The sequence below is a fragment of the Oculina patagonica genome, chromosome 4 (assembly GCF_052425735.1).
Source record: "Oculina patagonica isolate OP01 chromosome 4, crgOcupat, whole genome shotgun sequence".
NCBI classification, from domain to species: domain Eukaryota; kingdom Metazoa; phylum Cnidaria; class Anthozoa; order Scleractinia; family Oculinidae; genus Oculina; species Oculina patagonica.
The window spans coordinates 58,518,886-58,537,626 of NC_135761.1; the positions used below are offsets into that span (position 1 = coordinate 58,518,886).

Here is an 18,741-nt window from a genome sequence, read left to right on the forward strand (position 1 = left end):
AGGCACTGACGTCATATGACGTCGTAGCCAATCGATACCTCTTCGCCGAGTCGGAAACAGTCGGAGAGAGCCGTAATATAAAGAAAACAGCGGCGATCCTCCTGGATGTAAATAAATCTCCATGAAGAAGAGGACAAAAGATCAGTTTTGCCGGTACGTGGACAGTTCTTATGTATTTTTATGAAGCTTCACTGGACAGATTATGGAGTTTGAAAGCCACGAACACTGTGAGAACTGTATAAAGCTCTATTGTAACGCCCAAAATGGCTGTAAAATGTCATTTTGTGAGTTCGGATGCGAAGTTCAGCTTCACAGCTGTAAAATGAAAGACCATAAGAATGTGTGCCAAAAATATCGAATTCCTTGTATAAACTCTGGCTATGGATGCCCTGCTGTAATGACAAGGGATAACCTAAGAACTCATTTACAACGATGCCCGGCTAGTGTGATTTTTTGCACAATGGAGTGGAATCGCTACCCGGTTTATTCGAAATCTCGTTTGAGCTGGGTCCCGTTTTTTCAACCGAACCCAATTCTAGTTAAAGGCCATTTGGATGTGGAGTTGGCTTTCAGGGATCAAAGAATGCTTCGGGAAGTTTTTCGACGACGCTGTAGGAAAGGAAAGGCCAAAGTGGATTTGTTAAGAACCTCCGTGCAAGCGAACACACCGAAACAGCATGGCAATGGACTCCAACCACCGGCTGTGAAGTCGGATTCAATGGCGATGGCTCTAGCATTGTCTTCGTTAGAAAATAAGCTACGCAAAAAACTTGATGACGGCGAATATTCCGGTGAAGAGCTCGAAAGTGAAAGTTTACACGAGACCGAAAATGGCGAGGAAGAGAAAGATCTTTCTAATTTGATTTCGGTCAGCGATGGACTTGAAAGCCAAAGTGAGGATCTTACAAATGGCGCTCGTGTCACAGTGGAAACAGAACTTCACAGGTTGCAAATGGACAAAGATGAAAACGTTGAAGGTGATGAAGAAAATGTGATACCTTTCAGTCCCCATGACAACAGTATCCCACCCCCTCCCACCCATCTGCCAATCTACCTTGACCAGCCCCTAGGTCTGAATGTAGTGGTTGAAACCCTACCCAAGTTCCAGAAGCAGTTTCCTATGTATTCTATACCATGCAACCAGGTATTCCGCCGCGACGAGTACAGCGGCCACTTCAAGAATGTTCACAGTGATATTCAGGGAGGTCTGAATGGCTGGATAGAACATCGTTGTCCATTGGCTCAATATGGCTGTACCTTTGTTCGCTACAGACTTCTGCCTCATAGTCAAAATGGGGCTGTAGTTTTTAGTCAAGAGCTTGGGAGCTTTGGTATTAAACCTTGCAGTCATTCAACTAGCATTGCAGCCTCGACAGAAGGTGCTTGTTCCTCGACACAGATGCCTACCAAAGCTAGCTTGGATCTCCTCACGACTTTGCCTTTGGAGATCTTAGAAAAGATTGCCGGCCAGTTGGACGGCTTTAGTTTGTGTAACTTTTCTCGCACTTGTAAGTTACTGAGAGAGGTCTCTCGGAATGTGTTAGAAACAAAGGGGATGGTGCTGTTTGAATGGGAAAAGAGGATCTATGACAATGGAAGCTGGTCCTGGAGAATAAGACAAAAGGTATTTTATTATCAATGATTACTATTCATCTCAGATGTTCATGGACAAGGGCCTTTTTTTCGGCCCGCTTCAGGGACCGTTGGTTTTAGTCTGCGGTTTCAAACTTCTGGTCACGTGATAATGTTTTTGTGCCTCTGCGGTTTGCAAAACACTGATCCTGTAATGCCATTTTGGTTGCTATCACGTGACCAGAATTTTTGAACCGCAGACTAAAACCAACGGTCAGTGAAGTGGCAGGGTTGGAAATTAGCGCCGCCCGCTCGCCCAGGCGAGTGTGAAAACTGTCGGGCGAGTACAAATCACGGATCACTCGCCCGGTTTGGCGAGTACGATTGTCATATCCAGAATATATTATTCAAAATACAGGGTCGGCCAGGGGGGTAGTGGTATACCAGTATACCCGAAAAAAAGTACTCAAAATACCCAAAAATACCCAAAATTCCTCTCAGTATACCCAAAATTTATCAACACGTTTATACTGTATACTGTATACCCAAAATAGTAGTAGAAAGCAAGCACTTATTTTTAAGTCTGACCTATTAGCACTCCAACAACAGCCATGTATCACATATCCATTATGAAAGCTCTCAGTCAGTCGACGGACCGACTTCATAATTACTTTCTCAGGATACAAGATCACACGGGTCAGAAGGAATGGTACAGAAAATAGAAAGACGGTTGACTATGGTTCTGAGTTTTAATCCTCATAGTGGGATTCACTGTATCCTAGAGAAGAAAGAAGGTGAAAATGTCAAGAAATCTTTTTTTCAAAGTTCATCAATAATCTAGCTTCTCCCAAAGAGGACAATAACCGTTCGGGGCGTCATAACGGCGGAGGTGACGAAGTCTATTTGTTCAGATAGACCCTCTTTAACCCGATCACAATTTCCCACCAGGACTGACAGAACAATGCAGAAAATTTCTAGAATTCACCTTTAGATACACAGAAGTAGTATTTTTATAAAAAATAGGCCAGTGCGAGTTGCCACCCTATAACAGAAAGTCACTGCCTTGCACCCTGCATGGTTCGATTCCCCACAGCTCGCAAAGAGGAGACGTAGTTAAAGTCATTCTAACTCGAAAGTGTATAGTTACTGTTCTTGGAAAAATGTTTCTTCGGTGTTGTAAGGGGTCGACAAGGTCTGTGACCACGAAACAGAAAACTGCAGGCGAGAAGAAGAGATGAAGGAGTTGTTACAGCTCTGGGATACACACATATTCCCCTGAGGGTGATGAATGTTCCTGGGTAGCTTCCTCTCTTTTGTAGAGAGAGAAGTCTACTGTTGGAGGCGAGGCGTAAACATTCAACAGTAGTGTTTCAGGCGTGCCCTTGGTAGAGAAATTTTTGTTGTGTTTTGACGGACACTTTTCCATGGACTGATGCCCAGTCGAAGCTCAGCTATCTGTTTGATGCTAAGCAACCTTTCGGGTTGGAGTTTCGTAACTGAAAATGGAGAGAACATCTTTCATCGAGGGCTGCAGAAGTAGGAAGCCTTCGGAGTAGGAAGTAGTTGAATGGACACGTTAAGAAGTTATTTGTGATCTGGAAAACGTGGCAGAAATCCAAAATGTGGTATACCGAATACCCAAATTATTGAAGATACCGTATACCCGATTTAAAAAGCGCTTGTATACCGTATACCCAAAAACCCTGGCGACCCTGAAAATACCTTATTATAGGAAATAACGCTGTGTAAATAAGGTAACGATAAAAACGAAATCGAAGGAAAAATTTCTCCCAATAAAGGAAATAACGCGAAAAAACGGTAAATTTCAAAATGAAGGAAATTAACGCGAGACACAAAGAAAAACACTTGTCCAAACAACAGGAACAAGCTTATTTCAACACTAGGCGTATAATCTGAGAAGGAAACAATGTTCGTGATACTAAACCCAAACGTATGAGTTAAGCGAGGATGAGCGCTTCGAGCGTCCACTCTGATGAAATAATGCTTTTTCCTATGAGATAAGAACATCTAGACTGTATCGAGAAATGGGGCCAAAATAATGGAAATTAAGGTCGCGGAAATTAACGCTCCACTTAATTAACGGCGCGGAAATTAACGTTAACAAAAATTAACGCGACTTAAATTAAGCGAATTTGAAATTCGCGTTAATTTCATGAAGCGTTAATTTCCTATAATAAGGTAAGCGAAACTTTTACTCCCACTTTAAAATAATCTACCCTGTCCACACGCCGATAGCTTACCAACATTTTGAAATCTCAAACAAAGCTGTGTTCGCGTTCGTAAACAGACAAAGATGGCTTCCGTTTGGGGCATGTTACATGATGGACGTACTTGTACAAAGTGATACCTCTGGTCAAAAATTCACTGACTCATCCACCTAGCCACGAAACGCAGCAAGATGGCCATTTCTCGCCTCTTTTCCTGTACAATTTCGCTTGCAAACAACAAGAATTTGGAAATACGTATCAAATAAAACTGCGTTTCAATTTTGAAGTAAGTGTACGCGTGTTTTTATTGTGGAGTAAGGTTATATTTGGAATTTTTCAGTGAAGAAATAGATGAGTTGTTTTGCGATCGACCACCAAAGTGCACAGTGAGAGTGACTACAAATAATTGTATTTTATTATTTTAGGGGAGGGGGCCTAAATTTTTCTTTTTTAATAGAAGAAGACTGGGCGAGTGAAAATTGATCTGGGCGAGTGTAATTTGAAGGTCACTCGCCCGGATGGCGAGTGCTCCGAAATTTTAGTTTCCAACCCTGAGTGGGCCGAAAAAAGCCCTTGTCCAGTGCGGACGTGGTTAGTGTGCTGGACTCCGGATCGAATGGTCCGGGATTGAGACTGGACAGGGTCATTGTGTTGTGTTCTTTGGGCAAGACACTTGACTCTCATAGTGCCTCTCTCCACCCAGATGTATAAATGGGTACTGCAAACTAATTAATCCTGCGATGAACTAGCATCCCATCCAGGGAGGAATAGATATACTTCTACTCACTTCATGCTACAGAAACCGGGCTAAGCTCCGGCCTGTATGGGCCACTAGGCTTGACTTTTTTATCATGCAAATCATAAGTCTAATAGAAATGACATGCTACATGGGTATCTCCATGGCTCTCTCAGTAGCAATACTTTATAAACCCTCCTTACAGTTCAAATATTGTAACAACCCCCCCCCCCCCACATTCCTGATGTTTTCTTCATGCATTCTCTTTTAGTCTTGCAAACTTCAAAAGAGCAAACTAAGAGGCCAATATTTATTTTTAAAGGTCCACGACCCTGCACATCTGTTGTTTTGTGCTCATACACTATGCATGAGTTACATCATTGCAATGTTTCTATTGGTTAGTTGCATGAACACTAGATTGTTTCAAGTCGCCGAGACGGAGGAAACGGAGGGCACGCGCAGGGAGAAACAAAATGACGGAGGACGGGAGGCGACTGGCTCACCTGCAGCCGCCAATGAAATGTGGCGCACCGGTGGATTTCCACCGGTGATGATATCAAGATATGCAATCAATGTATTGCGCGCGAACACTGAGCGCGCGCCCCCCAGCGCGCACTGCTGCGAGACAAGCGTAACTTAGCTATTAGAGACTTGTTTCCCCACACGGCAGTTACCAGAGAACAAACAACACATGTCCATGTCCAATCTACAGAAAGAGAGAGCCACAGGGCCCAAGATGACCCACAAAAAGGAAGAAAACGCATTTTAACACACGCCACAGGCGCGCGCCCACGGGACGAAACGACGCAACGAAAAGACCAATAGTGCAAAGGAGCACGCGGCAACGCAGCCAGAATCAACCGCAAGTGACACGCGCCGCGAGCCACCCGGAGCGCGCGGTCACAGAATCCGCGTGATAAAAGGTATTTACTCAGTGCCGCTGAAAAGCGATTTTATTTAAGTAACTATAGATGCAAAGAAAAACGAGCGACTGGGCAAGTCTACATGAACACATGTAACCAGCTATTGTATTTTTGCAGGTTTTGTGAAGGGTTATCCCCCAAAATAGCAAACAAAAGCACACAACAAAGAACTTTGCCGGGCTTCCTTACCATTTCCCTCAGTCTAATAACTATGATGTGACCAAGCTTAAATCTTTTTGGCAGGTCAACATGACCGGCAACTGTCAGAAAATTATTTTAAGCCTTGGGTCATCTCACTCTTTCACCAAAATCAATGCTCTTGATCTCTGAGTGAACAGTCACTAATGAAGGCAATTGTTGCTTTTTATTTCCTTACAGAGATGGTATTTTTCCACATCGTTTTCACCCGTTGAGAAGTGGGTACATTCCAACTCACCATTTATGGCAGCACACCTGGAAGAGTGTAAATACTTTGATCACTGCGTGCCGTCAACACAGTTCAGTTACTGTTTCATTGTGCAACAGGATGATCCAGCCAGCAGCAGCAGCAGTAGCAGTAATGGCGGAAACAGTGAGATAGGTCTCGAGTATGACCCAGGCCAGGAGGGTAGTGAAGTTGATGAGATAGTGCTGGAATGCAAGATGAGTGACGAGCCTTCAACAGACACAGACACGGAAACATCAGCATCGGATTCTGACTCAGACTTACAAGATTATCACTTTTAATGGTACATGTCTGAAATTGTTTTTTTTTTTTATAGATCTGTATTACAGGAAACATTGCCATGCAACATAGCATCAGCAGGCACAATGAGTTTGTGTTTGCAATTTCCCAGTGATATTTGTTAGAACCAAGGATCATTTTTGTGCTATCAAAGGAAAATATTACTTAGACTTTACATTCTTGGAAATTTAAATTCCTAGTAAGTTTTTAATAATTTTAATCTTATTGTAATCATGTGGTACTTTTGGTGTAAATCATAGAAAATTACGATGTTTTTTTAAATAATTTATTGTTGTTACTGTTGTAGTTGTGTAATAGACACAAGAAGACCCTTCTAGGGATGAGAGAGTAGGTTAATATATTGATTTCTTGGGGGGGGGGTGTTAGGTAGTCACTGACAAGAATTACAAGGTTTTCACAATTTTTTTACCGAGCAGATTACATGTTATAATGTACCCGCAGGTATTAATTTGAAATGTTTAATAATACATGTAAGTTCTGAGGCTGGAAATTGCATGTTCATGTATACCCAGCAAAGGATTGACAAAGGTTTAAATGACTAATTAGTTGATGTCTCACAAAACGACATTTCTATCCTTCCAATTTGTGCTCATAGTGTGATAGCTTAACTATCGAAGACAGCTATAAATTCAATCACATGCAGTCAGCAAAGTTAGAATATCACAAGGGACAATAGGTTTAATATATTTATTAGCATAGAGTCATTGTGTTTACAAAGGAAAATATGTATAAAAAAGTCATATCCTAAGAGAACTTTATTATTTTTACTGTTTCAAGATATATTTGATATTTAAGAGATTTCACAAAGAGAATATCTGTTATATGTATTTTGATTGGAAAATGGTGTAGAGTTAGTCTTTATTTATCATATTTTGTTTTAAATCAAACCTTTTAGCTTTTTAGTTTATGATCAAGGCCCAAAATAGTTATGTCAGATTACGGCAATAACCCCACGTAGCCCAAGCTCCTTAAGGAGCCGGCAACATATGACATTGCAAAATAACATTATTATAAGAGTTTGTATGGGAATATAACGATCGTAAAAAAGAATAATTCATTTTTTTATGATAGTTATCTTTCCACATAAACTCTTATAATAATGTTATTATGCAGTATGATGTGTTGACAGCTCCTTTAGGAGCTTGGGCTACCTGTGCAATAACTGGGAATCCCAAATCATTTTCAGCAGTTAACTACATTCTTGTATGCATGTGAATAATGCAAATGTCTGTCTAGTGAAAAACTGTGGGTTTCAGAAAATGTCCATACCCACCAAAAGGAAGATCGTTGGAAATTCTGAGGAAAATGACAGAGGGGGTTTGTTTAAAATGGCAGTGTTTTAAGGAGGATACGGTAGTGGACACTTTAAGCCAAAAGCCTTGTGGGAAGGGTATGGTTATATTTTCTGAAACAACACAATGACACTACCTATTATTGCAAATTTAAGTAATATCGAACTCTGAGATTCAATCCTTAACCAACGGTTCATGCTTTTCGGTGCCGTCAATCATCTTAGTGGACCTCTCGGGAAACAGAAGTGCACTTCAACCGGGTCACGCCCCGTCACGTCACCATAATTATGGTTTGACGGCAGCGAAAACACAATCGTTGGTTGGATTTTGAAATTCAGAGTTCGCATATCAATGAAAAACCACAATTAATTAGCCAGGTTTGTTTTATTTAAAATAAGTGCAAATATATTCATTTAAAATCACATTTAAAAAATCAACATGTCAGATTATTAAACTCGAGCTTGATGAAAGCTGCAACAAACATGCTTATTTTTAGACAGACGCTTGTTTACATGCATGCTGCAAATAAAAAAAATTAGCTAATTTTACCACGAGATGTTTGACTGTATAACATTGTCTTTCCCACTGATGTAACCAGTTAGAATCAGCATGAAAGTTGAACGTTTATTTTATAACAATAGTACAAACAAGATAAAAGTTTGAGATTTATCAGGTGTTTTAATTACCTTTCACTAATGCATAATCTGATCCATTTTGATAAAGTCACAGGAACCCCACTTTTAAAATGTTTGCGAGTCTGACCTGTGGCAAACACGTTTATATGTTACAACGCATATTGTGGCCCACTGACTTCACTTTACTGTAGGTCTTACAGGAATGTTTCCAAAATTCTTTTGTAAATAATCCTGAAAGTAATCACCTGCCACCAACCTGCCCTCAGACTCACGTTCCAGCACTATTTGTTGTATTTATTCGATTACCAAAAAATTTACCTCGTGATCTCCGTTACTTACAAAGGCTCGTAATTGGCCAAAGTCCCAAAGGCCCTCACATTATATTACTGGCTTTGAGGCCCTGACAAATATATGTTCATTACTTTCTTACTTGGAAGTTTGAGGAAGCCCCTCCCCATTCTGTTTCTATCCCGGAGCCCAGAATTTTTTTTGGTCGCAGCTTTTTCAGTTAACATATTTAATGATTTACTACTTGTGCTATTCTTAAACTCGTCCAGTCTGTGCGACTCCCGCAACATAGACTTACTTGGGAGGCTGCCTCATGTTATGTGCTCCTGTTCTCTAAAGCAACAGAAAATGCTACTAGCTAGCGTGTTATGTGTTTGGTGAGGCCCTGCCGTGAGGGGGGTCCCATGTCGCTTGTCTGAATCAATGTAAAAATATATCGAACGGCTTGGTCTTTGTCCCGTCTATCTACCTTGATGTCGCTTTCGTAATTTTTGCCCAGAAGGGTTGAATTCCCCCCACCCCCAGGCTCACCTTTGGGTCACACCCGCGAGCAGAAAACGACTTCTCTGCTTGCAGGTAACGCTCCTCGCTGGCCCTTCCCGTGGAAAAGATGAGCCTGCTCATACGTATTCAAGATGCAAACGTAATAAATTGCAGCATGCAACCATCGAGTTGTTTGTGCATGAAAGGAGCCCCTTGAGGCGATAGCCGAAGGCAACTCTAGATCGATGGGGGGAGGGAGTGGAAATAGGGGTACGCAAATCTGCCGATTCGTGCTATTTTTTGACCAAATTTGTTGATCTGCCACTAGTTTCGTTATAATCCGGTCGAGCACTTTTATTTCCAATTCAAGAAAGGCGTATATAATAAACAATAAAATGCAACACAGATCCTCGCCCTTGATAACTACATAGAATAGGAAAAGCTTGAAGGGGCGAAGACAGGAGTGAAATTGGCCTGTGATATCTACAACTCAGAAATGGCTTTGCCATTTTCCGAGTTCAAGGGCGTCGCCCTTTTTCATATGAACCCCGCCGATCCCGCCACACTTTGTAAAGATGTCGACGTATTTATAGAAGGCGGTTAAGCCCGGATAGCGAGATCTCGGCAACTAGGATAAAAAAAATTCCCCTATGAACACTCCACCCCAGGTAACCCTGATGAAACCTTTTCGAGAAAACAGCTCGCTTTCGCAACAGGGCAGTCAAAATGGCATGATTTTGCTACTTATCTTGTACTTTTTGTAAAACATGTTATAAAATCCCAAAAAAATTATCTTGCCACGTTCGATAGTCACGGACGATACAACTTTTTGTGGCGCCACTTAGATGAACAGAAGAAATTTTTTTCCCAGGAACCGAGCCAGCCTGTGACCAGACTCATGTGAGGAGACCGTAAGATAAACTGTAGCCACGACCCCCGCCCCCAACCCCTCGCGGTGGTTTTAATACTCAAACCAGCTCCTCCTATCAGTTTTTAAAGGGGGTGTTCCCCGCTCCCCCAGGGATAAACTATACTGCAAGTATTCAGTGAATACGGAAGTAAGAGTCAAACAAGGGAGAACACAAAATAATTACAAAGAAACAACTCGCCAAAAAATTGTAATCTAAAGTGTTCATCAATACTACAAAACATGCTACACTCACAAAGACCAAACTGACTTTAAAATTATCAATTATTTCAAAAGTCAATACCTTTAGCTAATTAAATACTTGTTGTTACTGATTTTATATATTAGGATTATACAATGCACGCTGATTAGTAGTTAGGTTATGACGATGAAATAATTTTATACAAAAATATTGTTACAAAACTGATACAACACTTGAGTGAGTTTTCGAGAGTTTGGCAGTATTGACATTTTATACAAAACTATCAAATTTTTCCACTCACTTAATTGCTTGGATCACGCTTGTAAATTTTTTATCGTAGATGGGCGAGCTGTGATTGGCTGTCTTGTCGTTTTGCACGAGGCTATGAAGACATTGTTTTGTGACGTATCGCTGCATTTTGTTGGCTTTGTTTTAGAAATAATACAACAAATGACCGCCTCTTGACGACATAGCCCAATGCAAACACTTCATAAATTTTTAGTGAATTCGTTATTAAATATACATTTTACACGCATAGAAAACCACAGTTGTGAAAAAAGCTGTTTGTGCCAGTTTACCGTGATACGCACCCTCGACTTTCGCTTCAGTTTTAAAAAGAGACCAAATAATATAGGTGTCAGAGATCATTTTAAGATCAAGAAAAACATTTCGTTGCAAGTCTCGGTAGTCTTTCACTTTTGTGTTTTTAGTCTCCGTATGTTACCGAGTCTCTTAGAATCCATCGCCCCTATGCGCGGACACCAACGAAGAGGATAAGTCTTGGAATCCAGTTTTAGTCTTGACAATCTGTGAATAAGTCTCGCAAACCCTTCTCTGCAAAGGGCCTTCACCAAAACATAGTGAATTGCAGAGCAGTACAGAACAGTCTAGTGTTAACACGCAAATCAGTAGTTGTGAACTCTGTGGAAAAAACCCTCGCATGTGACCACTTAAACGAAACCTTTCGTCAAGCACTTCCCAGTGATGCTGTTCGTCAGTCTGTTTTTTTTTTTTCAAGGAGCAGTTTAGGAAAATTGTCAAATTTGAACATGACTACTATAAGAAGGTAAAGAGTTAATAACACGTCATTGATGGACACTAAAGAGACCAGGAGACTTGTTTGGAGAGACGCGGCCAATAGACAGTGCACCGGGGGCTTGAGAAGTGTCCTCAGAGAGATATGTTCGGCTTGCAGTCTTGGTATGCCTGTACGTCGTGCGCATTTCTCGGCGAGTCTCATCATGTTCCTCAGGGAAGGACCGAACTGACGTGTCACCGCCTCCATACGCCCCAGCCCCTGGAGAATATGCACCCGTTGTAGAAGATAGATAAGTGCTTCTTCCAGCGGAGTAGGTGCCTGCAGATGATCCATGATATGTACCCTGCACGTACGGGCTCCCATGGACCGGGGTCACTCCGTAGGGGCTTTGGGCCCTTGATCCAGGCGTTGGGACTGCACCGTAAGGACCAGCACTCCTGTACCGTGGGCTACAACACAGGATCAGCGCTAAAATAATGAACCCAATAAAAAACGAAAGTCCAATTATCCAGGCACTTGTTTGTCCAAGCAGCGCCAGCAGGAACGCTTGAAAGCTGCTCCCTGCTGGTCCTACTACAACCTTTGGACACTGTTCACTGGTTGGAATAGCTCCTGGTAGCAGTACCGGAACAGCGCCTCCAAATGGAGCTGTGTAAGACACGTACACCAGAGCTCTTTGGCCTGTTGTTTGACTTTTGAATTCCACCCATACTTTCTTGAAAGATTTGGAATTGGTGTCTACCACTTCTACCTCGTATTCAGCTTGCTTGTCATCTGAGCTTGACAACGCTGTAACTTCTACTAACGACGAGTCCTGGGATCTTACCTAAGAACAAAGAAATGAAAAAACAATGTTCAAAAAGTGAAAATAAAAATACATATTTTATTTTGGGAAACCGGATTCCAAATGTCACTTTGATCTGAAAACAAAGGATAAAGAGTCACCCTGTGGATGTGTCACTGCAAAATCCCATTTATTCTCTGGTTAAAGATTTTTAAAATAAATTATATTTTGATCGCCGAATTGCAGACAGGCAATCGAAGCCAAAAATTTTAACTCTATATTTTTTTCTTTTTTGAAAAAATAGTTATGAGTCTAGCCGATGAGAGAGCGCGTCGTAGCGTTATTTTAGAGGTTTTTGGGAGTTTTTTTTATAGCAAGTGGGGCGTGTTATGGTGAAACGAAAAGTCATAATGTTAGCTACAAATTATTGAAAGATATTTACTTCTCCGTATTCCGTAAAAGAGAAACGATTAAACATTTGGACAAGATTGCGTGACGATTTACAAAAAGCATGTTCATTACAACAAGGGTTAAGAACTTCACATCGTTTTCTTCAGATTTTTCACCATTTTATGATGACTCTTGAAAAGATTTTGCAATAAAAGCACTTGAAATAGTGACTGTTACTCCATTGTACTTAAGCACTTAGTGACAGATTTTCCTAAAAACGGGTGTAAATGCTCACGTCAATATAATGATGACCTTTTGAACGCTGGAAACTAGGCATTATTATCGAGCTACCATACACAGGAGCGAAGACTGTTTATCATGATGTACAAATTTCGCGAATCATCACTTCCATATCAATGTACCATTTTATGATTTTTCTAGCTGTAAGAAGAACTTAAGATCTCTGAGAGTCGTAAAAGCATGAAATTAGATTTCAGTGTATGGCAAAGGCCGGGACAGTGTAATACTGCAAAGCGGCCAACAAACGCATTTTGATTTAGTCGCGTAACTTGATTTACATTTATCCATGTACATCTTTTATTTTTGAAGGTTTTTGTTTGCACTGTAAAGAAAAAATTGGTCAAAATTCGAATGACTTAAATACAAAATACGAGGTAAAGTTTTCTATTTTTTAAAACAAAATAAATATTTGGTCGCATTGTGTAAATAAACGCGAGTCGCCGTCGATATAATTTTTCTCAAAGACGTCTTGCTTTTTAAGCAAGACGAAAACACAAGTGCTTAACTGAACTGAAAACGAAGATTTATTTTCACAAAAAGCTTACAAATGTCTTAACTGGAAAATTATTACGTCCTGTTCAAGTGTTGAATAATCGTGACTTGAGAAAGAACTTTTAATTATGCGTGGGAACACGTGTCGCTGATTGGCTGTTTTTAATTGAAACTAATCGTGCGTGTCCGTACGGAGTCCGTTCTTGCAGCTGATCATTGTTTTCTACATTACAGCGAACGATTATCGATCCCGAACCATTCCCTTGGGATTGCTAACAGCTTTTTTCATATAACAAAGAGTCTAATGCGCATGCGCAAAGCGCACGCAAGCATTAGACTCAAAAAACGTTTTTAAATTTGTTATAACAGTACTTCAGTCGATAAAGCTATAAGCCACTGAGCTAGTGACACAAAACTACTCGAGAGAAAGTTCCATAGTTCTCCCAATAGGAGTCGAGCCTACGACCTTCCGCACACCGGTTGAACACTACCACCGAGTTGCAAAGACTCGTGCTACATTCAATCAAACACCACAGACTGCAGCTAGACTAATTTCAGAGCTTTTTCAAGACGTTCGCGTTAAGTTCCCTTCTTTTTTCCAGACCTGGCTCGTAAATTAGCCAGAAAATCTTTTTACTATGTGCAGATTACCAGACTGTGTATAAACCCTGTGATTCTCGTATACACACGCTGTATATACCTCGTATATACACGCCGCCTGGTTAGCTCAGTTGGTAGAGCGCGGGACTGCTGTGCGGGAGGTCGAACCCCAGACCGGACCAACACTCAGGGTCTTAAAATAACTGAGGAGAATGTGCTCCCTTTGTAATTGCATCTGCAAATGGTTAGACATTCTAGTCTTCTCGGAAAAGGACGATAAACCGTAGGCCCCGTCTCCTGTATCTTCAGTCTTATAACAGGGGACGTTAAAGAACCCACACACTATTCGCCAAGAGTAGGGCACGAAGTTCCCGGTGTTGTGGTCTGGCCTTTGAGTAGTAAATTACAGTATGTGTACAGTGCATTTGAACATTACATATGAAAAATGCGCTATATAAATTGATTATCATTAAATTGATTATCATTATACACTTCCAAATTCTTTCAGCTAACATTACGGAACAGTTATCTGTACCAAGTTATGTCTCTCATTTGCAAGGTAAGTTTACACCCACTGTCAGTGTTACATGCATAGCTATCTTTCTACATCCACCCTTCGACATCGTCTTTTATTATCGTCTTCCGACGTGCTGTTTAAAATGAGCCAATCAAAACCGATGCATAATGTTGTTGGTTTCATGCAAAGAGCCCACAAAAGGTCGTGCTAGTAAGCTCTGATTGGCGGATTTCGATCTGTCTTGTTTGTTTAGCACGTCAAAAGATGGATGTCGATAGAAAGCCACTATGCACGTAACACTGAAAGCCGGTGTAAATCGCAGAAACGCAATAAACTCTTACCTCTAGGCTATCCAACTGCCTAGCATTGCCCATGACGATAATCTGTGCCTTTCGTCTGTCAGCAGAAAGCTCTAGTTCGGTTTCACTCAGCACAAATGCAGGAACAAACGGCAGAGCAATCGTCTCTGAAGAAATACTGCTTCCTTGAATCTCGTCAAAAACTCTGACAACAAGACTCATTTGCGCAGCACTGGAACTAGCAGACTGCACAACATCTGCTGTGGCACTTTTAGGAGTGACGTAACACATTGGTTTTCCGTTGATAAAACCAGCCTTCACTTCAAACAAGTCGTCTGAGTTTACATCCCCAAAGAAATCATAGCCAAAGCTTAGAAAGCACTGAAAAGGTACGGAACGTTTAACTCCCAGCCTTTCAAACAGTAATATTCCATCGCCAAGCCCGGAGTTTTTGGATGTCTGTTCTTGAGACAAGTAATCGTGTCCAAAGGTAACAGGAATAACATAGCCTCGGCCATCTTGTCGAGGAATGTTGGTAATGACCAAAGAACTATCTCTAGCGACATGAATATTACTCAAGCTCTCAACTTTAACTTCAGTCTGTGCAGAGTACAGCTCGGGAATCTTGTAGTAGATAGTGGCTGTGCCCGCAGCTGTTGCCATAGAAATGCCAGTTGTTGAGTTGATGCTGACCACTCTGTCATTGGAAGAAGACCAAATACCACCAACACCTTGAGTAAATAGAAGAGGGAAAAATTAAGCCCGATAAAGTAGTATGATAAATATTTAGATTGTGTTTAGTCTAGCCTGCGAATACAGCTGCCACTCATCGCTCCCTTTACTACGTGCGAAGTAGCGGGAGCGATGAGAGGCAGCTGTATTTGCAGGCTAAATCAAGCCGGGCAGGACGAGAAAATATTTCGGTTACGGTCATCTTGCAGAGTTCGTTATGTTCAGTCCGTACGTAATGACCTCCAGCCAAATATCTCAGTTTCTTGCCGACCTTCCAAGCAGTCAAGGTATCTACTCAAGGGAAAAGCAGCCAAATTGAAAATCTTGGGATACACTTTTAACGACCGATTTAAGTATGTGTCTGCAAGAAATAGAGAGACGGGCGGTTTTCTTTATACATTTTCAACAACCATCAGTGTGCAGTCAAATGACCTGAAAAAACGCAAGATTTGACACTGTTTACCAGTCAAACGAAAAAACTCTCTCGACTATCATGAAAAAATGAGCAGGGTAAAATTCCACGACAGCCTACAAAAGTGGCCAATAGCGCACAGGAGTTAGCGTTCAAACCTCAGCAAAGACTTTGAACTCTCGTGGACTTTGCATTTGTTTGAGTACCCTTTATGACAAGGATTTGTAGTATGTTTTGTATAAATACCTTCAGATATAACACTTGTGCTAAACTGCTGTACCATCCCAAGTAACAGCGTCGCTTTAGTTGGAGTCAAACCATGTCCGATCCTTATGCGTATATAGTCTGCTATGTTCACAGCACTCGGATCCCACACCTGAACAAAAGCAAACAAGGACAAGGTAAGAGAACTGTACAAACGTTTGCAATAGTGCAGCGAATCTAGTAAGCTGGTAATTCTAGTGGTCCTCAAGTGTAGCAGTTGCTTTTGTGTGGGGGGGGCACCGCTCTTGTTGTTTGTTCTTTGTTCGCTTGAAGGGTAGCGAGTCATTTATGTAAGACCTGGCTAGCTCCGAGCCAAATTTTGCTTTTCTCAGTCGAAATAGCTCTTGTTGAAAGACGTCGCTTGATAACCAGACGTCTTAAGGTGGATTTCCAATGTATATTTTACTTGTAAAATAGAGTTAACTAATGGAGCTTATTGCAGCCTTTATTTGTCTTCGTTCACAGTTAGTTTGTTTACAAACACTCCGAGTACTTAGTTCGCACAAGGGACATTGCGTGACTCTGCTCTGTGTAAGAGCTGCTTTATTTATCTTAGCTTACAACAATAACTGACCTTCAGATGGCTAGCATCCGGATAAACAACTCTTCATTGTGAGCAACCGTAATTGAAACCAAGTTATGCTTGTATCTATTCAGGTGTGTCGCGTGCTATTTTGTTTCACATATAGAGCTCAACTGTAGTTTTACTTCGCATAGTTCTCTATTTTCCCCCCCCCCCCCCCCTTCCCCCTATTAATAAAACTGGACTACTGGCTTGGGTGCACACCTGCTACTTTTACCAGCACGTAGCAGGCTGGGTGGGGCCCTCGCCCCATCTTAGCTTCTACTCACTCCATTACCTTGCAGGGTGTGTCGCTGCCACCCTTACTGCATTGCTCATTGCTAGGGTGTGTTGCTGTCAGCCTTATTGCATGCACTTTATGGGGTGTGTTGCTGCCACCCTCATTTTACCCCAGGCTGCACCCAACAACCTTTAGTCCCATTTACTGCCAAACATTGTGTATGTGGTCTTTATTTACTATGTTAAATTAATTTGTATAAACGACTTGCGTAAACGTTTACGCAAGTCGTTCATAAATTGTCCCTAATTTTTTTCACGCACATAAAAAATTACGCTTCACTGGAAATCCACCTTTAGAAGAGAACAATAAAAATCCTAGATGTACTGCAATAGATTTATTACTCAGTCTCGCAGAAAACAGAATTCTACACAACCACTCTTTTTGCCGGATCTGATCATATTATCAATCATTGTGTTGCTTGCTATTGCTAATAGAATGTATAGAAAGTGAAACAGTTATTTAAATGCGAGAGACAAGGCCTAATTAGTATAGGCAGTCGATAACATTTAAAAGCGAGGAAAGAAATAACATGAGTCCTTATGCGTCTCATGGCGCGGTGAGAAAAGATGATCCAATCTCAAACCTTGAGTATAGCTTCCCCTAGATTCATTGCTCTTGCATAAAATGTTCCATTTTCAGGTCCAGGGACAACATGAACTGCGTCAAATCTATTAAAAGAATAAATCCAAGTTAACACACAAATTCGCATTACTGGCCTTCATACATTTTTTGAAACACTAGTGGGGAGAAATTGATCATAGATCAAGGCTATTTTACACTAGTGACGAATTCCTTTATTGTCATGAGAAGAATGCCTTGATTCCAGTTTAAATTTAAAGAGAATTAAAAAAGCAATCATTTGTAGGCTAGAAAGGTTTCAAAAAGGCATTCCTGAACATCTTACTTTCCCTTCGTACATTGCTTGATCAGAAATGGGATAAATGTCGTACAAACTTATTAAAATAATCGCATCCTTCCCCCTGTCGAATCTTAGATGCAAAACCAGACATATGCCTTTTCGACATTTTGATAATTTCCAGAGCAAAGTAAGATAGAACGTATCCAATCGTACAGTCTGTGTACGATGTGTAGTCCATGTGTGGCTCATCGCTCTTAGAGGCTGCTTTCGCAGGCTACCGATTATTAGCCTCAGCTGAAAGCCCTTGTTTTAAGTTTGACAATGTTTACTGTGTGGTTAGACTTTTGACTTGACTTTGACGACTTAGACGCTGATTATTACCCATCTCCTATCGCTATATTTCTTCTATTACTACCACACAGAATTCTTACTTCAGACAGGAAATCCCACCTAAATGTTTCCCCAACCCTTTCCACGGAAACCTTCCTCCGATCACAGTTTTACTCAGCACATTATGTTGATCAGAAACTGATTAGAATACTTTCCACTTACCTGTTGAGTCTGTATTTGAGTGGAATACTGGCCACAGCAAATGTCCTTCCTATATTGTCATGTAATGTCACAGCGAACAGTACATTCATTCCCAGAGGGAAAGTCTGAAGCTTGTCTGAATTTGCTCTCACAGGGGACTGACAAGTGATGGCCAGTGAGGAAACTGCTTTGACCTGAAAATAATGACCAATACACGTGTGATCAAACTAAAGGCCATGTTACACAAAGCACTTTTTTCTGCAACTTGCAACGCAACGATGAAGACTAAAAAACATTGCAAGTTGCAGAGGAGGTGTCACACGCACGCAACTTTTTGTTCGTAACTTGCATTGCAACGCGCCAGTTGAATCGTTACAATCTCTAGTTGACTGATTCTAACATAATTGCGTTGCAGTTTGTGCTTGATATGTTACACGCCGCAACTAACTTGTCTGCGACTTGCAACGAAACATACTGCATTGCAGGTTGCAAAAATTGGGTGTTACACATATAACTTTTTGGCAACTTGCAAACGCAACGTTTGTTGTATTGCAAGTTGCAGGAAAAATGGCGTCGCGTAACATATCCTTATTAAGACAATTCCTGGCAGTTTGATCAGTCTGTTTTCAACATGATTAGGAAGGAACT

General features: G+C 41.1%; 2 protein-coding genes across 2 annotated transcripts in view; one reads left to right on the forward strand and one right to left on the reverse strand.

Moving 5' to 3' along the window:
• Positions 1-60: 60 nt before the first annotated feature.
• On the forward strand, positions 61-8,044 carry LOC144650873 (F-box only protein 30-like). Its single transcript, XM_078510637.1, has 2 exons — positions 61-1,624; positions 5,838-8,044. Exons 1-2 carry the CDS (start codon positions 203-205, stop codon positions 6,183-6,185), a joined length of 1,770 nt encoding a protein of 589 aa, XP_078366763.1. The 5' UTR covers positions 61-202; the 3' UTR covers positions 6,186-8,044.
• Positions 8,045-10,923: 2,879 nt separating this feature from the next.
• The window catches only part of LOC144650895 (nuclear pore membrane glycoprotein 210-like), a 40,348-nt gene continuing 32,530 nt past the window's right edge, over positions 10,924-18,741 (reverse strand). Inside the window, exons 37-41 of the mRNA XM_078510680.1 lie at positions 18,115-18,287; positions 17,287-17,371; positions 15,823-15,952; positions 14,475-15,163; positions 10,924-11,876 (exon numbers count right to left, since the gene is read on the reverse strand). Of these exons, the coding sequence (XP_078366806.1) occupies positions 11,097-11,876; positions 14,475-15,163; positions 15,823-15,952; positions 17,287-17,371; positions 18,115-18,287 (1,857 nt within the window). The 3' untranslated portion in view covers positions 10,924-11,096. The remainder of the gene's footprint in view (positions 11,877-14,474; positions 15,164-15,822; positions 15,953-17,286; positions 17,372-18,114; positions 18,288-18,741) is intronic.

What these genes read in the sequence shown, in the direction of transcription:
- LOC144650873 (XM_078510637.1), top strand. Translation starts at nt 203, where the DNA reads ATGGAGTTTGAAAGCCACGAACACTGTGAGAACTGTATAAAGCTCTAT. An exon ending in CCTGGAGAATAAGACAAAAG is followed by an intron (nt 1,625 to 5,837) that starts GTATTTTATTAT and finishes ATTTCCTTACAG; the next exon opens with AGATGGTATTTTTCCACATC.